A 21,980-nucleotide genomic window follows, 5' to 3' on the forward strand; every position below is an offset into this window, starting at 1 on the left:
TCATGATGAACTGCCCATGTTTAGTGAAGTGTATTGATGTAATCCTGAAACAGCCTCTTAATGAGTAGAAGTGAATCAGAATTAGAAAATAAAACCATTGGTTTTTTAATAATCATTTCTTTGCATTTATACATGATTTAAAAAAAAATCAGATACCATAATTGCATAAGTGACATTTATTTACTCTCCAATTATTGTGGAAAATAATCCCAGATACATTCGGGCACTTTGACGCCACAGACTGGAGCATAAATAAACGCTGTAGTCGTCACGGGTTTAGTGTTCGGTTCGTGTCTGTGGGAGCGCTGGTTGCCTGTTCCATCTTTCTTGCACGGTGTCTCCTCGTGGCTTCTCTCCAGGCTTCTCTCTGCAGCTTCTGCATGGGTTCGGGGAGATCCTGGATTCTTTTTCTCCTGCGGAAAGACCTGGAGGGTAGCAGGTTCTCAAAACACACATATTGCATAAATATGAAGGTGCTGAGGATTTTATAAAGAACTGGCTGTGGGACTGGAAAACATGAGCAATATAACACCATGTCACGAGTAGGTATCTGAATATGCTTTCAATAAAGGGTTAAATATAGAATAAAGCGATTTGGTTGATAAATACTGAGCGAGGAAACTAATGAGGCAATGATTTTTTGCAGCCTTCTATTATATTTTTACTTGTAGAACAGAATCAAATTCGATTCAGTTTTATTTGTAAAGTGCTTTTAACAATGGGCATTGTCCCAAAGCAGAATTAAAGATGAACAGGTTATAAAAGTTTTAATTTATAGGTTTTAGTTTATCCCGAATCTCCCCTGAGATGGTATGAGGAAGAAACTTCAAGAGGAACCTTCCTCATCCACAACACCGAATGTCCATTCATTAAAACTCCATCATTGTTGAGGTTTACTGTTCAGTGATGGACGCTTAGATGGAGAACAGTTCATGAAAGGGGGGGTTGGGTCAGGGGCCTCCATGTTCTCTGGTTTCCTCCCACCTCTGGAAGTGAATTAGGCAAAATAAATGACACACAGATGTGATCTTGTGTGTGCATAGAATTGTATGTGCCACGGACTGGTATCTCATTCAGGGTGTATTCGTCCTTCTGTATGTTCACTGATCCCAATTTCTGGTAGTGAGTGAGAGAAAAGTCAAGAAATGCAAGAATACGTTGAGCGATTCTTCTCATTACAGGTGAGGAGATCTATAGAACAGGACATGTCTTTTCTCTGTGCTAATTTCCTGGTCATGACATCTCCACAACAGCACGTGCAGAAATTCTGTGTAGTGTCTTGAAGGTTCATTGGAAAATCCTGGATTTCACTTCTGTTGTCTGACATCCAACTCAATGTCTTAACACTTTCCTGTCGTTGTGATTAACTCATTATTGTAATGTAAATATTTATTAATGGACACGATGCAGAGGTTTTTGGTCCACGGAATACGCATGATGTTCTCTTCATTGTAATGACCTCCTGATATGCTGTTACTACCCATGTCTTATTTTTTTGTCCTCTTTTAATGAATCAATCTGTAACCCATAAAACATATCATAAAAGTCCTAAATACCTCGAGCGCTCCTTTTCCTTCCAGGCGAGATACTTTTCAGGGTCAGCTCGGATCCTTTCTCTGTATCTTCTCACACACTCCCTGCTTTTCGATTTTCCTCTACGATCATCACCAGGAATCCACCTGGAGTTCACAGAGTTTCATTTTATTTTCAGATCATCTGTGGCTCTGAGGACCGAAGTCTGAAGACAGAGAATGACCCGTGCTTTCTGGATCAAACTTCAACTAACAATTTATAAGACTATTGAACCAATACAACACTCCAGTACACCACTCCATCTAAAACACTCTGGGTACAAACACTAATATGGTCCAAGTAGTATTTTAAAGTGAATTCGCTTTCCTGGACGTCATGACCTTTATTAAAATTGTGTAATTGTGTAATCTCTGAGAGAAGAAAATGCCTTCATGATAAATGGTTGGTTGACACACAAATCATTCAATGTGTACTAAATAAATGAGAGATGGTGGCTCAGTGGTTGAAGCATTGGAGTCTGGATCAGAAGCTCACAAGTTCAAATCCCAGCACCACTGCTGGGCCCTTCAGCAAGGCCCTTAACCCTCAACTCCTCAGTTGTAAATTGCTCTGGATATTATGGCCAAATGCCATAAATGTAATGCAATTCCCATTAATACTGAACTCTAATGTACTCAAACGTTCCAAACTAATCTTCCATCAAATTTCAGTCTGAAAGTGTTCCAGTGTTTTGGCTCAGAAAAACATGGATGCTGATTTACATTTACAGCATAAAAAAATATTCATTTGGGTTATTAAATAATCATAATTATGTTAAACAGAAAAATTGTAAAAATCAACTTTTTGTGGCATTAGATTTGTTTACATCACAGAACTCAGGCAAGACGGATGTGTTGTCCGAGTTACAAACACGGAATGCCGAGTTGCGTAAACATTCCACTGCACTATATTCTGTGTGGGAAGTCGGGTTTTTCCATGTTCAATGCACACTGATTGTTTTGACCTTTACTGATGTACATCAGAGTAGGGTTGCAAAGGGATGGGAAATTTCAGGTACATTTCTGGAAACTTTCTATGGGAACTTTTAATGAATTTGTTGGAAATATTCCAAGTTGAAAACTTACAGGAATTCATGGAAATGTACAGAAATTGATAGGAATATATGGGAATTCTACATTTTGTGTCATAAGCTGACGTCTGCAAACTAATATTTTTTTTTTTCAAAAATTATATTTTTGACTTTGATTTAATTGTTAGTATAATTTTGAGGTTTACACACACCACAAAGAATTTTTTAACATAAATTTATGCAATATTTTAATAATTTATGCAAAAACTCGCCAAGATGCCTTTTTTTTTTTACATTATATTGTGTGCAGGATTGAAGAAATTGTGTGTTATGTAACGGAAAAATGCACAGTGCACTTTGCAACCCTACATCAGGAGGTCCCCAACCACCAGGTCCCAAACCAGGACTGGGCTGTGAAAGAGATCCTACAGAGTTGCAAAAACATTCTGGGGAAAATGACTACAGACATGACCTGGTTTCAGTAGAAGATGATGGACAGGAGCATAATTACAACAATTTCCTACAGGATACCAAAGGAGGCTTCAGGTGACTTTAGACAGGATTACCTGTATAGAACCTGAATATACAGTGCTTCTGCTGGTCTAATGTTAAGGTAGAACATGGTGTGATCTTTCTAAAAAGCTGACAATCAGAGAGGAATAACAATCCCTGAGATATTGCCTGTAATCATCACACTACACCATCTCTCCACTCCATGGAAACCTGATCCCTTCCCAATAAGGATAAAGAGACAGCAATGCATTTAGTGCTGCATACTTCTCACTGCTCTGGTGCAAGCTGGATTTTGGTGAACTGAACGTTTGGAGATGTTGCTGCATGTTCCACATCTGTGCACCTGGAGTCTGTTTGTTAGTCTGAGTATTATAAATGACAGGATGATCACACTGATCTTCTGCAAAAGTCTCATCTGTCAGTTCAGATTTTGAACACAGTGTGTCCTCAGAAACATGTTCTTCTTGTTTAATCATCAGGCTGGTGTCACTGTGGAAGCATGTCGGCTCCTCTACTGTTTCTCGTGTGTGTTCAGGGATGAAATCGTGGCTCAGGGTGACCTCAGTTGAGATGTTGTAGTTAGAAGAGATCTGGTGTAGGGTCTGGAGCTCCTGCTCGGCTGATTCTAAGCGGGACCTGAGCGCTGCGTTTTCCCTTTCCGCCGCGGCTAGCTTCACCTCGTAGCGGTGCGATCGCTTCTCACTGACCTCGCAGAAGACCTTCAGGACGGACATGACCGCCGCCCGGACCGCCGTCTCGATCAGAGAGGCTTCATCCGTGTTCAGGACACACGCGTCTCTGCTGCGGGGGAAATCCATCGGAGCATCAGAGGAGCGACGATCAACGTCTACAATCGAGTTTCACTATAAATAATAATGAATACAGTGCGGACAACCTTTTTCCCCTCTAATCACAAACATATATTTTATAAAGATAAAATAGTGCATCTAAAAACAGAGAGCGCATTGATATAGAGATCCCACTCCATTCGTTTAAACGGGTCTATTTACTTCCGCCGGTCAGAAGTCACGCTCTTCCGCAGCATGTTCCTCAAACCAACCGGTGTGAAAGAAACCTCGAGTTTTTAAACAAAACACACATATTTAAATGAAATTAAAGTAAAAATAAATAAATACAATAAAATAAAATACGAACGCAGTACTGTCTGCAAAATGATGAGCAATAAGTCATTCGTGAATGAGTCGGTTCTATGTGTCGATTCTTTTAGGTTGCACTTTTTATTATTATTATTATTATTATTATTATTATTATACGTACGTATTTCTATATATAGGCAGTTTTTCTACTCCTGTGGTATGACTTTATAATAAAACATTTTTTATCTAAATAAAATGTTTCCTTTTGCATTTATTTCGATATTGAAAAGCTGTTTGGGAGTCGGTTCTTCGATGAGCCGAGTCAAATAATTCGACTCACAGGTTTCTGTGTATAATTCCAGCCTCTGAGCATTAAACTGCAAGAAAATATTACTCACACCCAGAATATCATCTAAGATATTATACAGTGCGTGTGTATGTTTACTGTCGATACTCATTCTTTTGAATCTGAATGTCTTCATGCTGTAAAGCCATAGATAGAGATAGATAGATAGATAGATAGATAGATAGATAGATAGATAGATAGATAGATAGATAGATAGATAGAGCTCTGTTGTCCTGGTTTCCCATTTTATATATATATATATATATATATATATATATATATATATATATATATATATATATATATATATATATATAAAATATTAGAGCAGGATGTGAATAACGGGACAATATATGTAGAGACACTGTATATATAAATTTACATTATGATATAGACATTTTATTTACAGCTGTGCAAAATTATAGACTGTATATATAGAAATATTGATATGTAGAAATTTAAGATATCCTATACATTTACAATTATATGCAGTTATAATTGATTATAACGCGATAAAGAAATCAGAAGTATAGATGCGTTACTTTATTTGTATAATTTAATGTAAACAAAAAAGAGATCACACTTTTGACATGATGTGCAGTGGACTCAACAAAAGTGCAGGTTTTTAATTGGATGGAGACGGAATTATGTTTTAGTTGTAGTTACTGTCTCGCAAAAAGAACAACGACTAAGGAAAACAATGTTCTTGTATTTGAGACATGGATCCAGCAGAGGAAGATGCTTGGGTCAACTTTTTTGCACGGTGTCTCCTTGTAGCCTCTCTCCAAGCCTTCCTCTGCAGCTTCTTCATGGGCTCAGGCAGTTCATTAATAGTCTTTCTGTTCTGCAGATACCTGGATGGTTTACATTATATTCATTTCACTTAAAACATTGAACCGCAAAGGTTGTGAGAATGTTAGAGAACAACCTTTAAGTTACATTTTCACTGCACCATTGTTACTATAACAACGGTTAATACCACATACCTCAAGTGGTTCTTCTGCTTCCAGGCAAGGTATTTCACAGGATCAGCCCGGATCCTTTCTCTATACCTTCTCACATTTTCGTACCGGGTCAGCCTCCCTGCAAGCATAAGATGATGAGTGATTTTTATTGTACATCTTTTCTCTCCACAAGATTCAGAAGCCTAGCATCTTTACTGACTACTGGCTATCCACAATTCTTCTGTGTATAGAATTCAGATGAATTAACAAAGATTATAGCATTTACTACAAAGTAGAGAGGGGAGACTTGGTCACATGTAGAGAACAGGCTAGCCAGCTAATATTCATGATAAAACTACTATAAACCTTTGAGCTTTTTTATTCACAATTGAGTGTCTGAGCAGCCATGTGGAAAAGTTGAACTGAAGAGGGTGGAGATTTTTTTTCAGATTTTCTAAATAGGATTTCCAAGTAGGATTTATTTGGCTCTCACTTCAAATCGTGTCTCACCAGCATTCTTCCTTAGTAGAATGATACAGCAGTGCTTTAATCTCTCCATCATTCTACCTCAGTGGAATTAGGTGACAGCGCTTTTGTCTCTCCATCATTCCACCTCAAATGAGTGATGCATTAGTGCTTTAGTCTCCATCATTCCACTTTAAAGAAGTAATGCAGCGGCGCTTTATTCCTTTTAGTCACAGCTTTACCTTTATGCCAAAACCTTGACCTTCTCCATCATATTAATGTTTGAGATCACCAACTAGTCATCTAATACCTGGACTACTCCTGTTCAAATATTGGCGGCAATAATAATAATAATAATAATATTAATAATAATAATTTCCCCTGTGACAGAGGAAAACAACTTCTCACCAAAACAACAAAATAACACCAGAATCACAGAAAACATGAACACGTTTTTAATAAACAAACTGAAATAAAATGTTACACTCAAAGCAAAACCCAGAGCATCATCATGTCTCTTATTCAGAGTGACTGGTCTCGTACTTCTCTCTGATTCGGATAAACCTGGATCTGGATCTACTGAGTGCTTGTGGATGTTGTGTGTCCCATACTCCTGGATCTGTTGACAAGTTTGCCCGTTTTCATTCCCAGGGTTTTGGAGGTTCAGTGGAGAACATTCATCTGTCCTTTCACTCTTAATGAACAGTTTGTTCTCATGAAAAGTCTCTTCTTCCTTCATCACCAGGGCGCCGGCGCTCTCTGACACGCCCAGAGAAAAAGCCGGTTCCGGTTCTGTTTCTGGAACATCTGCACTGAAGGTGACCTCAGTTGAGATGTTGTAGTTAGAAGAGATCTGGTGTAGGGTCTGGAGCTCCTGCTCGGCTGATTCTAAGCGGGACCTGAGCGCTGCGTTTTCCCTTTCCGCCGCGGCTAGCTTCACCTCGTAGCGGTGCGATCGCTTCTCACTGACCTCGCAGAAGACCTTCAGGACGGACATGACCGCCGCCCGGACCGCCGTCTCGATCAGAGAGGCTTCATCCGTGTTCAGGACACACGCGTCTCTGCTGCGGGGGAAATCCATCATACTCATCATCAGTGCGGCTCGGGTTCGGGTTTGGGTTCGGACCACTCCAGCAACGCTCAGAACCGGCTGCGGTTATAAATGTGAAACAAATAATACATATAAACTTTTAAAACGCATTTATTTTAAAATCATACAAATTTAGTTGCAATGTAACTAATAATAATAAACGGATATCCTAATAACAGAAACGTCCCACCATTGAAATTGAATGGTTTTGTTTACTTCCGCCTATACGAGGTCACTTCCGCCGTGGGGGGGGGGGAATGGGCATTACTTAACACAAGGGTCCCCAAACTTTTTCCTTCCTTTAATGGAACATTAAATGGACTTCCAGTATTATATAAATGTATTTATTTTGCCTCCTAGATTAGTTCATTATTTTGTTCTAACAGTCAAATAAACATCACTTTTTAAGAGATAAATCGCCTATTAAAAGAGCATCGTTACTGTCATAATCACTTTTTTTTTTACAGTCATTGCTATTGAAATCAAAACATTTACTTACTTATGCATATGGATGGTGGGTGAATCTAACAATTAATTAAACTATGTTAATAACTAGAGGTAGACCGATTTTAGCGATACCGTAGCTAGGTTGGATCGTACTTGCCGATAACCGATTGAATCAACTGAGTTTTTAAAAATTAATACTGAATAAAAAAACAAACACTCCTTGGTAAAAAATGTGCTGCACTTTATTGAAATCATGAAAATGTATTAAATAAATAAAACCGACTCGCGTGTAAAACCAAAACAGCACGCAATGTCAGTGATTCGCCTCTAGAGGCCGCTCTCTTAATTAATTTAATTAATCCCTATTAATAAAAAAGCGATATTTTAGTTTAAACGTCAACCTTTATTATTACTACATACACATATGATATGAGTAAAACATATATTTAAAGTTTATATTTTTTAATATGTCTCTGGCATTGTTTAGAGGGCCGTTCCAAATGTGGGGACGGGACGTAACCTTAGCTTAAAACAAGAACGTGCATACTATATTACTATTATACATATAACACGATTTAAGTTTATTTAAGTGTTATTAATGAAAATGTAACTAATCATAATACAGGATCAGTGGAAACTTTATTTATCGATGTGAAAAAAATATATGACTGTGACTAGTTTAATAATTATAAAATAATTCAATTCAATTCAGTTTTATTTTTATAGCATAGTTTTAACAATGCACATAGTCCCAATGTAGCTTTACAGAGATAATTGGGTGATAAATAGTGTCTATTTATTGCCTATATAATTTATCCTTAATCAAAAGCGGTAATTTTATTCCTTAGGAAAAAAAACTCCCTGAGACAGTATGAAGAAGAAACCTTAAGTGGAAGCAGACTGAAAAGTGCACCATCATATTAATCATCATAGATATTCGCTTCTTTGACTGTTACCTTCATAAGTTAAATCCAAAATCAAAAACTCAAATATGTAGGCCAGTCTAATGTAATGTAAATCTAATGTGTGCTTTAAGTGTAAAGTAAAGGAATTACAAGCTTTCTGTCTCCAATAAGTATTTCTGTTTCGAACATAATGAGCTTAATGCATTGTTGTTGTTTTTAATCATATAGGTCCCTGTCTAAGAATCATTCGATTTTTGATTAGATTAGATTTTTTTTAATTATTGTAAGAAAGGTCTACGGAAAATAGCACACGAGTGTGATTTGAGTCTATTCGAGTCTAGCGCATGGAATTATCATGATATAGTATTGTGATAAAAATTATGCCATAATACACTTTTACAATTCACTTAATATTTAAAGAATGATGTTTGACAAAGTTAAGACTTTTATTTTATAAAGCAGAGTCTTCATTAACCTCACCACATTCCAGCGAAGGGGGTTTGCACCAGCAGAATCTGTCCTCTAGATGGAGCTCTCTGACTGTTAAGTAATAGAAGAAGAGCTCACTAACACGGGTTGTTCTTTTGGCCATGTGGATGGCATAAGATTATACATCAGACATTTGGTTCAGACTTTTTCTTCTTTTTTTGTGACCTGAATGATGGAAAAAAGTGAGCAAAAGAATAGGAGAGGGGTGGTGGTGGTGGTGTTGGGGATGGGGGGCGTTCTGTTGTACATGTGAGCATTCTGTACTATATGTTTATTCCTCAATGATTAATTAATAATTAGAAGCACACACACACACACACACACACACACACACACACACACACACACTTCCAAATGACACTGGTGAGTGTGATCCCTTTATCAGCTGCACTCTGAGGGCTCCACCTCTCTTGAGGCTACTTTGCCAAGTTGTTCAGTGAAGTGACCTGAATTGTAAAGCAAAGTGGGGAAGGCGTGGTGGAGGGAAAACAAGAGTGTGTGTCAATGTGTGTGTTGGGGAGTGGGGGTTGGCTTGTCCGTTAAGCATAGATAGGGAGAAAGGAGGACAGACATGGCATGTTGCAGCTGTGTGTGTGTGTGTGTGTGTGTGTGTGTGTGTGTGTGTGTGTATGCCAGTGATTGGAGTGCTGGTGGAGGTACGAACAGTTCAAAAGTGTTGGAGCAGAAAATCTCCTCTCTCTGCTCTGCCGTTTTGTCTTTCCCTCCCTCGTTTGCCGTGCCAGACGTAAAGCAGGAGCAATTTGTGCGATTTCACAGCTCACCGACTCCCAAAAAACCTCTGACAGCCTTCCACTGAGAGATAGTGAGAGAGAAAAGGATTAGATAATGAAAGGATGTTACAAAGTGGCTTTGGCACAAATAGTGCAGAATTTGACGAACACTTAGAAAGGGAGTGAAAGAATAAAAGAAAAACATCAATAACTATTGTATCTCTTGGACTCCACCGGATTGTATTACAGCGTGTCAGAGAGAAGGATTATTTTTGGACTTTCCTGAGCGAAGGGTTCAGTGAAATCTTGCGCTCTATTCTCATACACTTTAACTTGATCCTATACATTCATATATGTTTTTTTGGTTTTCTTTTTCCTTGTTTATTGTATGGAACTTAATACATGCCTGGGAACAACAAGAAAACAGCCGAATTATAAATCTAACCCTGAACAGCACCTAATCCTCCTCATGTGGTTCCACCGCTCAGTAGAGCTGCATTTGGGTGGCCCGACCTCTGTTGTGAAATATGTTGATTTAAAGATGCTTTGGGAATGTCCCGGAGCGAACTTGGATCACAAATATTTTACTAACAGAATTAGCTCAGATTTCTACAATCATTATTTTAAATGTGCTTACAAAACAACTTAAATTTACATTATTTTTATCACAGCTTTTAATACGTTCCCAAAGTCCGTGCTTTAAAACAGTAGTGCAGATGTGGTGAAGTTTCCCGCTATTTTCAGGATGGAGTTTTGGGTTGAGTCATGGCTTCTCAGTAACGTGATACGTGGTCGATGATTCTTTTCCAATAACATCGGGTGCGTTTTAGTCCTTATTTATCAAAATGCCTCATTAAAAACCACTTCGAATGTTCGTTTCTTTTTGAGGAGGTAATCAGAGGCCCTCTAGTTAAGAAGTGTCACCTGAAGGGTTTGTCTCGTGCATCGCACGACATCTGGCCTTGCTTTGAAGGTCAGCCATGGGACAAGAATCTCCTTTAATCCGTCCAGCTGTAACGTGAAAAGGCGGATTTCCTTTCCAGCTTAGACCATTTCCGAAAAACTCGAAGAGCATCTGATCACAGTGCAGCATCGGGTTGTAATATTTACAGCTTCATCTTCATGTATTGACTTGTTAAGTTCTAGTGTGCGTGTATTTATACATATATACATACAGAATATATATGTACACACACACACACACACACACACACACACACACACACAAACCCATGTGAAATATGGCCCAAATAAAGCAGTTAATATGAAAGTATAATGGTTAGGAAGGAACACAGTCATGATTGAGCATTGGCCTTGAAAGCATTTGGTGTGGCCTCTCTTTTGTCACATGACTTCTGAATTACCATACAAGGTTAAGGGGTCAAGTGAAGGTGACTTGCCCAACCAGCCAACTGGAAAGCTTAGGGTTCAGAGGTCATGGAAAAGCTGCCCCATTGGTTCTCTTTTTATCCAAATTAAATTAACCATGTGCTGTCCTGCCTTTCAAGAGAACTTGCCTACTACCAGAGGAGGAACGAACATCGACTGAATGTAGAATTTCATCGTTCTTCAGATATTTCAGTAAGCTGCTTCATGAAGTTTGTTAGCACATACAAACTCTAATGTCATCACATCACACTCTTATATACACTGACAAAATAAAACCAGTTCACTTTCTATCTTCTAAATGCTGTAATATTATAGTGTTGGTCATATCAGCTTTCTGAAGGCTCATAGAGAAATGTTATATAGCATGCGTTTATAATGGCACCTCTAGTAGCAACTCATTATGTTCATATAATTTGATTACTTATTCCCCGACATTGACCTTCTCTTAGCCGCAGTCGTTTGCGACACTGTGATTTATTGTAGAATAAATCTGTCGGCTCCGCTGAAATGTATTTAAGGCCGGGGTCACTCTTCGGGGTCAGACACGGCGGCCAATAAAGGAAAAGAAAAAAACATGGGGGTCAGGCGCTAAAAAGTGGTTATTATTCATTACAGAACACAGGTCATGGTTAGTTTGGGATGAAACCGGCACTCACCCATGCCGATTCCTCACTCAGCTTTTGTCCAAGCCTTTATGAAACCTGCCTTGATGGTCTTTAGGGTCTATTCAAAGCAATTCATATTATAAAATTATATAGAAGGTGGAAAAAAAACAACTTTACAATATGTAGAGAATTTCCTCGTTTTTAACAATAAAATGAACCAATAATCAGTCACATTATAATAAAGTGTTGAACGTGTATAATATTACTAATTTGAGTACATGGAGCACACAAGTATTTTATATTACGGAAATTAGCAGACATTTTAAACCTAAACAAAATGTTAAATGTCTATTATTAAAGAAGGGTAATAAGAAAAGTGAGACTGGTGAAGGAAAAGCTCTTTATAGCTGCTATCAAATAAGAAAAAACTTGTCTTGTGTATGTTCCATAACATTAAATGTATTTAAAAAAAATTAAAAAGTAAAAAAAAAAGAAATTATTATATAAAAAAAAAAACGTCTCTAGTATAAAAGCTCACCATGTTTTAGAAGGAAACTGAAATACCCCGAAGCTCTAAAATATAAATTCTGCTTATATTTATTTTTACAAGGCATCAAGTCACAATTTTATTTCAGTTCATTGTATTTTATAGAACGTTTTTAGTAATGGACACTGTCCCAAAGCAGAATTAAATAGAATGTGACTATAAATTTTAGTGTCAATCGTAAATTAATCCCCATAATTTTATCCCTAATGAGCAAGTCAGAGGCAAGAAAAAACTCCCTGCGATGATGAAGATACCACCGAATATCCATTCATTATAGTTCTATTATTATTGAAGTTATAAAACCTCAGCAATCATTTGGCTTTAAATCCTACAAAATCATTTACAAAAGCTTTTCCTCTGCTTATGAAATGGAGGAATAGCTGAAGCACATGGTCATATGTGCAGATTGTGTCATCATGGAAGAATAGCGAATGGGAAAAAAAAAGCTGGAAGATGAACCAGATGTCAGCATTAATGAGGTTTAATCACCAGTCGGACATCCTGATGAAGCCCTGTTGATCGTTTACCAGAATATGCGTCTGTAAGAGACTCACAAACAAGAATTTCTTCCAAAAATCTGGCCAGACTTTGCTTTGAAGCAAAAATAATACGAAGTCAGACGGTCTTTTAAGCAGTGGACAGCTGATGAATGGGCCACAGCATAGAGGTCAAAAGAAAGAAAAAAGGTTTTTGTTCGTGTGTTGCTTGGGTGATTTAAGTGAATGGTCTGATTTAGTAGTTTATGAGGTCTTTTATAATTTTGTGTACTTACTGATTGTACCTTTTCACTCGGAGGTCAGTTTGTTCCTATTAAAGTGCTCGATTTTAGATCTTTATCATCAGAAAATAGTGCCTCATTTCTGCAATGCACCTGAACCATGTGCTTATGTGCAGAATATTTAAAATAACCCATGTGTATGAAATGTGTTTATACTCAAATATAGGTGATGTGATTCTTCTTTAGTGATTTTCTGGGGGGTTTTTTGTACAGGTACAATGACATTTAATAGAAAAAGAAAAAGTAAAAATTTTTGCGATGAAGGTGTTTCCTGGTTAGTGCCCACAAAAAATAGGGAAAGAGCTACTTGTATTACGTCCAATTTTCCAGCAATGTCTGTCTTCATATTTAATGACAATAAACCGGAGAACGATATTAGATATGTTGGTGCTAATGTTGGATTCAAAGCTCCAGGATGTAATGCAGAAACTCAGATTCGGCTAGTTTGGCCATGTTTAAGACGTGTGTGCGGAAGTGTGTGAAAATAAGAAACAGGAGATAAATTCTAAATCAGCCAGAGAAAATCATAATATAAGAAACACCTGCTAATTAAAAATAATAAAATACAAATTATATGGTGAGGATGCAGGTATTGAGAGAAAAATACAGTAAAAAAATACAATGCTAATTCTTATGATACTATTAACTTGCTTCACCATCAATAAATTCTGCGCCATTTCCCTGCCCTTGGCCATGGAGTCGTCTGCAGGTCACTCTGAATGAACTCACCCTTACCCATTCATCTCACCTAATGTGGCGGAGTCACTGTAGTGAAAAGCTGTCAGGGCCACGTTTCACTTACCGTCCCTTTTCCGCTACACGCGTTTGAATCAGACGTCTCAAGTGAAACTCTCAGATGACTAGTGGAAGCCCTGTCTTTATTCTCTCAATCTGTAAGATGAATATTAGCCACCTTGGTGTGTTTATCGATCAGATCCAGGGTTAAAAGTGTCACAGACATTGGCTGGGGTGCGGGTTGCCCCTAGCAACAGCCTCTTGACCCCTGACTGTGTCCTTGATATCTTTTTTCCTAAAGCTCAGGCCTTGATTTCTTCCCCCTATATTTGATTAAATTCTACCCCTTCCTGTGTCACCCCGACCTTAACCCTGCACCTCTCTGCTCCCGGATCACTTAACCTTGAACCCAATTACAAGATAAGGTTGCTTAAAGGTGACCCTCACTTTGCTTCATTCGGCTAATAGGACGGTGGAGAAAAGGGCGGGTGCAGCTGATATGCTTCTGGCTAATTCACTGGGGGTTGACAAAGGTCGGATCTCGAGCATAAAGAACAGCTTCGATCCATCATGCAAAGCGAAACTCAGCAATACACACGCCGGTATCCGGGCCGAAGCGCCAAGTCTGCAACCTCTTATTCAAATAAGATGGGTCAGGTGCACTGCAATCAGCCGTGGGTTAATCTTTCAGCGTTAACATTTGCAGTATTATGTATTACTTGCAAGCTGGCGTAGGTGCTTTTCATGAATGAAAATGCGGCAGCGACACCACTGCGGTTATCGAACCAACGCGGCTCCTTTTTTATAATCCGATTTTGCCTGAAGTGCAATTCGGGCTGCGCTTCAGGCCTTGAGTGCTTCAAGAATGTGAATCATAAAAGGGTTCAAATGATTCATACAAGACTTACATTACAATATTAATTGCATTATTGTGTGTGGCCTGTGGTACAGTATGTGTACAGAAGTAGTTTTATTGCCCAGTGGATATTTTGTGAGCATTTAGTAATAATTTCTAATAATTTTCATTGTAGTTTTGCTGCATGTTATTGCATCCGTAAACATTTCATGTAACATTGTGCATTAATTGTTTGAGTTGATGGGTTTCCTGCAAACCAGGCAATCCATATTGAGGACAGAAACAAGGCTGATTGATACATATTTGGTTTCTATATTCCATATTTTATTTACCTGACAAATCTCATAATACGCTGGATATTAAACTGCAACATACTGAAATGCATCAAAAACCAAACAACTTTGTAGATAAGCAATAAATAATATAATCCGCTGTGCAATCATAGGACGTTAACCAGCGGTGTTGAATGTGGGTGACTGTAAAATAGATTGGATTTAATTAATTGATCAATTAAAAATAAATAAATAATAACAGAAGCTCTTATAGTGTAAACTTCCTCTTTATCTGCAGATGCTATACATTTTAATTAATCGAAGATCATAGATTTCTTTCCTTTTTGCAATCACATTTATATAATCTCCGATTCCTGGTATCGCTTGTTTTATCATCCATGGTTCTTTCCTCACTAGCGTCTCCTCATGAGCATCTCTCTTTGGTGTGTGTGTGTGTCTGTGTGTGTGTGTGTGTGTGTGTGTGTGTGTGTGTGTGTGTGTGTGTAAGACAGACAGAGGTCAATAAGGTTCAAAATTGTTGATACAAGGAAGAATGTATTTGTTTGGATTACACTGAATTGAATCACACTCTCCATTGTGTCCTCTCACAGTTTACTATAAGTGGAAAAACAGGAATTGAGTAATTTTTTATTTATTTTTTTGCTGTGTGTGTCTATACACACTTCCGGCCAGATAACTGACGAATGATGTAACCACCTAATATGCTGGTGCATCAATATATGTGTGGTACAAATGGAAAAAAAGTGTTTTTAGATATGCAGTCCAAAATAAGTATTGTGTTTATGCATAATACATGAGAAAAAAAGGAAGAGAAAGCAGGAGAGAAAAAAAAGAGATTGAGAGAGAGAAAGAGAAAAAAAACAGTGCTAGTAGCAGTGTAGAGTGTTGACCGAAGCTTGAACCTCCCTCTGAACTGGCTCTGAACTCTCAACTTGAGCATCGCTGGTCACAGATCTCCCTGGGAGCTTAAAACAAGGGCAGCCAATCCTGAGAGCAACACAAAGGCAAGGAACACACACCTACACAACACACACATGGATACACACTCGCTTATTCTCACACGTCTGCAAAAACAAAGGCTCATCTGCAGCTTTGAAGGTCGGGCATTGCTGTTCCCTTGTTGGCATACACTCAGTAGTTGCCTGAAGTGTGTGCGTGTCAAACACACACACGAAAGCATTCGTAAACTAAATACCAACGCACAGTGCAAATACGCATACACCAAAGTATATATTCTCTCTAACCCTTATTCCAACACACACATGCACACACTCATACACAACACTGACATGCAACAGTATGACACCTTTCCCACTCTGACACGCCCTTCGGGACAAGTGTAAAGTGCTGCAAAGGGGTCATGGATGGGGCATAATCGAAAATACCTACCCCATCTCTGTTCGGCATCCGGTTGCAAAATACCATCAGTAAAGCAGAGTGACTGACACACACACACACACACACACACACACACACACACACACACAGTTGCAAAGAAGAGATTTCCAAATGAAGCCTGATGGAAACCCTCTAAACAAGACCCTGACAGTGATCTGGATGCAAAAGAAAAAACCCTTGAGGTCCGATTTGCAGAATCAGGAGTCTGTGTTTGTGTGTTTTACCATCATTATCTTATCTTAATTAGATCATTACACTTATTAGTGTATATAAGATACTACTGCTACTACAGTAATGTAATATTAGTATTGTTGCTGGAAGAGAAAACTAACCACTCTATAACTATAACATTACACAATCAAAGTAGAAGGAAGCTGGCTAGAGAGATAGCATCTTAGCATCTGCGATATCCTGAGATAAAATCTGGCGCAATCATGAAGAAAACCTTCTCAACTCAGCACGACTACCAAATAAAAATGACTGCCCATACCATTAAATAAAATATTAAATAAAATGTTATATAGCACATTTGTGGGTTTAATCCAGCACACTGTTCATACATTTCACTGTTTTGAGGAAATAAATACATCAGAAACTCATGATCACCTTCCATTAGCTGGCTAGTTTGATGCTAACAAAACACACATACAAGTTTTGTTGCACTTTGTGTCTTAAATGCACCGAGCTTAAAGGCAAAAGTATTGAATCCATGTTGGGAGAGAAAACACACAAAATTTACAAATGTAATAAATTATATTAGTTTCAGAATGTTGTTTTTTTTTTTAGCTGATTCAGTTAAACTCAGTCAGCATTATGCTGCCTCACAGATTATATAGATATAATATAGATTATTATAGATAGTTAACTCACGTCCCCTAGCATAGGAGTTAGATATAGTTTAGTTAGCTAGCTAGACAACCAAAAACTAAAATATTTTATTTCTACTCAAAATATATCCTGGAACAATCATTTTCCTCACTACATAAAAACTAAACCAAAGTGAACAAACCTGTCAACTGAACAAAAGACAAGCAGTTTTAAGAATTTATTTAAAACTTGCTCGCTTTGAGGTAAACTCACCTTCTGTGGACTTTTGCTCTTTGGACTTCAAAAAGCCATTTTATTCGCTCATTAAATTGTACATTTCATATACCTGCACATCTTTGCCGGATGTAGACTTTCACCTCTATTCAGTGAGTCGGATCATTTGATTAAATTACTTTCTAGACAATTATAGTTTAATTGTAATTAAAATCAGCTTGGCACATGATACACTCAACCACATGGCTGCACCTGCCTCATTATTCATGCTTATATTGAGCGCAGATGTTGAAAAATATGTTTACCAGGTAGGATTTGGATTCACTTACGCTCTTTTGATAAAAAATAAAATAAAATAGGGGAAAAGGGAATTTGTTGCCTCAAAGAATCAGCTCACAAACTTCACTTGAAATATTTGAATTAAATGTCTGACTGTGAATGATACGCGATCATCCTGTCAGTTTTAGCAAATAAACCTTTTTTTTTCTTCATTCATACTTTGTCCAGACCTCTCCCTCGTCGGCCCAAACACGCAGCCTGAAAGTTATTTGGTATTAGGTGCTCTTAGCCTCAGATCTTCCACATGGAGCTGTGTGTCTCTGTAAGTCAAAGGTTCACTCTGGAGGTCTTGTGAGAGCGCAGGCAAGTTCCTACACTTCCCATAAAGGAATGTTGGCTTTTTTTTTTTCAGGCTAATTAAACTCAAAACTCTGCCGCATTGTCACCATCAAAGGCTTTGCTTGTCTTTTTTGATGTAAAAGGGGACTTTCCTCATTGTTATTTTGACCCCTGGATTGTGGATAATCCCGCTCTTAGTTTGAGCACATGAACAAACATTTGTCATACAGTTCCCTCTGAAAGTGTTGGTGGAATTTATTACAAAAGGAAATTATTTTTCTTATTTTAGCATGTGTAAAGAGGTAGCAATACTTGCTATCATGTGGCCTTTAAATTGAAAATAGATTCTTTAACTGTGTGTAATCTTTTAAATTTAGTTACTAAATGTTATTTATTGCTGTTTATACTTTACTTATATTATACCAACACACACACACACACACACACACACTTTACAATATACAGTACTATAGCATTAGTACATTGTGGTGCTTTAGGTGTTTGATCAGCCGCTTCGGTTACTTTTAAAGTGACCTTATCACCGGACAAAGCTCTTTAAATCATTACGTCCTCGCTGCATGCCGAGGCTTCTGAGAGCCGAGATGTGCCGCTCGGTGTAGAAACAGCTGGGGGACATAGTGGCCATGAGATTGGAACAGGTGGGTTAGAGCAGCCACACACACACACACACACACACACACACACACACACACACACACACACACAGAAAAAGCTCTATGGGGAACGACCATGGGACAGGTGGAGGAGCTGATAGAGGCCACGGCGTGCCTCAGAATCGGATTTCAGAAACACCCGCGGGGGGGCGTGAGGTGGGCGGGGGTGGGGCCTTGAGATTCACAGCCTTGAGATGTAAAGATGATTTACAGACAGACACAATGGATGATAAGTGTGCACTTGTGTCAAGAACAAGAGGAGAGCAAGTGGTTACATATCTAACTACACCACTACCATCCCCAACAGTGCTAATGCTAATACTTATAATACTAGCAACAATCATGATGGATAAAAAGAAAATAAAAAGTATTTCCTGAAGAATGTGTGAAAAGAAAAATAGTTTTAAACTGTTTTTTTAAGAGATAAAACAAAGAATGACATCACTGCGGTGGTGGGAAATAACGTTACTGTACTTGTTTTTTCTGATTTTTCATTTGACTCAGTTTTTAGACAAATATCTGTACTTTCAGACTCGTTTCTCATTTCTCAATCTATTTGGTGAAATGCCAACATTTTTTCCTTTCATTGCTCGTCTTTTTCAATCTACCACTGCTGTATCATTTCCTGGCACTCACACACACTACAGACGTAGACTAGTTTATGAAGCTCACAATGAGCAAAGCAGAAAGCAGTCAGAAGTCTGGGGTTGAGACAGAGGGAGTCAGTGATGTAAACATGACTGAGAACAGACACATTCCTAATCATCATCATCATCATCATCTTTTCTCTGCTTGTGTTCTATATGGTGGATCTTCAGACTGGACACATTCATTAGAGAACAACATTTGAATTCTTTTGTATGAATATATTAATATAACGTGAGGTTCAGCGTGACACTAAAACAGGTAGCAATAATGACTACTTTTTACTGAAGTACATGTGAGAGCCCAAACTTCTTTACTTAATCTTGAGTAAAAAAGTGTAGTCAGAACTTCAACTTTTACCAGAGGATTTTAAAACATGAGTATCTGTACTTATAGTTGAGTGCAGAGTGTGTGTACTTTTGCCATCTCTGATTACCGGTTAGACGTATTATAAAGCAGAGAGATGTGCATTATATATCGTATAATGCAAGCAATTAGCTTTATTGTTCTGTGAAACTGAAAGAGGCAATAAATATAAATTTAGCAGCTGGAAGTTTTATTTTCCCAATCTGTCAAGAAGGACAGTTTTGTTCTTCTGCACAGATGCCACTTACTATTATGCAGTATACATGAATATATATGTATTCACACACACAGACACACACACACACACACACACACAAACACAACACCCCCCGCCCAAAAAAATAAATATTACACACACACACATACTCAAGCACAATGAAAAAATAGCACAGAGAATCATGCAGCTGCAGCACCACACACCATTTAACACTCCTGTGACCTGACACGTCCGGGTCAGTGAATTCAGCCGGGAAACAAAGACAAAGCTGGTCCCAGAATGTGAGTCCCCAATTATCCTTCATACAAATCTGCAGGCCACAATGCTGCAGGTGAGAAGTTGTATCGAGCTCTTGGTTAGGCTCTGACACACACACACACACACACACACACACACACACAAAATAAAAGGGCATAGGAAGGCCTCACGTCTGTAACGAAAAACAACCGAACCTATAATGTACGTAAGGAAAAAAAACAGTGGCTCACTGTCTCAAAGTGTTTTTTTTTCTTCTTATACCACAACACCAACAAATATCATTCGAATTTATTAAGCAATTCGTTTTTTTTTTTTTTATTAGTTGTTTTTGTTTACTTTATTGTTTCGGTGGAGGCTTTAAATAAGCTCTTTTCGCTTTTCTCCAAAAGACGTGAGGCCTTCCTATGCCCTTTTATTTTGTGTGTGTGTGTGTGTACAGCATATGGGTTGTACTGTAAATAATAAAACTCCTTCATTTCATTTAAAAGAGTCAGCTCAATAGAAAACATCCCCACTGCAAATACAAAACACAACTGAATAACAAGCTTAGCAGCACCATCAGAACATGTTAATAGTCCAAAAAAAAAAAAAATGTTTTTGTGATATTATTGGGAATGTGTGTAACTAGGCACGGGTGAGGCTGATTTAATGGTGCTTTGTTCTTGTCACATGTCCAGCACAGTGACATTTTTTCTTTGCATATCCCAGTGACATTAAGAAGCTGGAGCCAGAGTGCAGGATAAGCCATGATACTGCACCACTAAAGCACAGAGGGTTAAGTGTCTCGCTCAAGGGCCTAAGAGTGGCAGCTGGGCAAAACAGGGGCTTGAGCCCCCAACCTTCTGATCTGTATACCAGAGCCTTAACCTCTGACAGGTGTGCTTTATTCTACACAAGTCACTGACTCAATAAAAACATCACTGCACTGAAAAACCAACCACCACCCAATAAACAAACCCAGCAACACCATCAGAACATATTAAAAGGAAGACCGTCTTTGTGACTGGTTTATGTCAGTGTGTGTAATTAGGCACAGGTGAGACTGATTACAAGACATAATTCAATGATGTGGTTTGTAATTCAAGGTCCAGCTAAGTATCATGGAAAGTGGATTTTTTTTCACCAATGCTTACATTCTATTTATTAGATTAGCTTGAGTTTGGTGAAGAAAATCCAACTTCCAAACAAATCACTGAGAGGTGACTGCAAAAATCAGACCTGATACCACCATCTGGTTTTATTTACAACAGGAAATTGTATCTATTTACATATTGACAAACTACAGTTCGATCCAGAACCTTGTGTAAGATTACAGCTATAGAAAATGGATAGATAAGTTTGTGTGCAGTTTCTAATTTCTGCTCTCAAAGTAACATATTAGGTACATTTTTAAATGGGTTTTTATATTTAACACTATTTATTATTATCTTCGTGAATGGTTGCTTTAGCCTTATTTTACTAACATTCTGGAAACATAGGGCGCAAGCTGCTACTATTGCTTTGGTTTTATATGTTGTTGTTTTTAACAGCAAAAAAAAAAAGGTATATGTTTAATTCTACATTATAATTGAAAAGGCCAAAGTTTCTGCTATGTTGTGTGGTCACTGACTCACTAAAGTACAGCACCACAACAACAAATAATCAAATGCCACCCAGAAAAACAAACCTAACAACACGATAAGAACATATTAAGACCAGAACCCTTCTCCGTGTCTGATTTATGGAGGTGTTTGTAATCAAGCACAGGTGAGACTCATTAGGTCCCGTGAGACAGAATGAGATCTGTATTGTGGTTTATTGACGATAGGAGCTGATTAATTCCAAAACTAATGATACTGAAACCATTTGGTTTGTTTTTCATGCATTCATAACCAAATGGGCAAAATAATAATGATAATAATATAAATATAAAATAAAAAATAATAGTCTAT

The 21,980-nt window shown here is 38.0% G+C and overlaps 2 protein-coding genes across 2 annotated transcripts; both read right to left on the bottom strand.

Moving 5' to 3' along the window:
- Positions 1-161: 161 nt before the first annotated feature.
- LOC124403814 lies at positions 162-4,222 on the bottom strand. Its single transcript, XM_046877591.1, has 3 exons — positions 3,380-4,222; positions 1,557-1,679; positions 162-425 (listed from the first exon to the last, which is right to left on the bottom strand). Exons 1-3 carry the CDS (start codon positions 3,931-3,933, stop codon positions 269-271), a joined length of 834 nt encoding a protein of 277 aa, XP_046733547.1. The 5' UTR covers positions 3,934-4,222; the 3' UTR covers positions 162-268.
- Positions 4,223-5,086: 864 nt separating this feature from the next.
- On the bottom strand, positions 5,087-7,304 carry LOC124403813. Its single transcript, XM_046877590.1, has 4 exons — positions 7,248-7,304; positions 6,511-7,117; positions 5,545-5,641; positions 5,087-5,412 (listed from the first exon to the last, which is right to left on the bottom strand). The coding sequence occupies exons 1-4, from the start codon at positions 7,248-7,250 to the stop codon at positions 5,247-5,249; spliced, it is 873 nt and encodes a 290-aa protein (XP_046733546.1). The 5' UTR covers positions 7,251-7,304; the 3' UTR covers positions 5,087-5,246.
- Positions 7,305-21,980: the final 14,676 nt, after the last annotated feature.

Source organism: Silurus meridionalis, chromosome 21 (genome assembly GCF_014805685.1).
Source record: "Silurus meridionalis isolate SWU-2019-XX chromosome 21, ASM1480568v1, whole genome shotgun sequence".
NCBI lineage: Eukaryota > Metazoa > Chordata > Actinopteri > Siluriformes > Siluridae > Silurus > Silurus meridionalis.

Excerpts from the sequence above, each read along its gene's own strand:
- LOC124403814 (XM_046877591.1), bottom strand. The coding sequence starts at position 3,933 with ATGGATTTCCCCCGCAGCAGAGACGCGTGTGTCCTGAACACGGATGAA. Across the intron at positions 1,680-3,379 it reads TTGCACCAGAGCAGTGAGAA|GTGGATTCCTGGTGATGATC; the intron begins GTATGCAGCACT and ends TGTGAACTCCAG. Across the intron at positions 426-1,556 it reads AAGGAAAAGGAGCGCTCGAG|GTCTTTCCGCAGGAGAAAAA; the intron begins GTATTTAGGACT and ends GCTACCCTCCAG.
- LOC124403813 (XM_046877590.1), bottom strand. Across the intron at positions 5,642-6,510 it reads TTTATCCGAATCAGAGAGAA|GGAGGCTGACCCGGTACGAA; the intron begins GTACGAGACCAG and ends TTATGCTTGCAG. Across the intron at positions 5,413-5,544 it reads AAGCAGAAGAACCACTTGAG|GTATCTGCAGAACAGAAAGA; the intron begins GTATGTGGTATT and ends TAAACCATCCAG.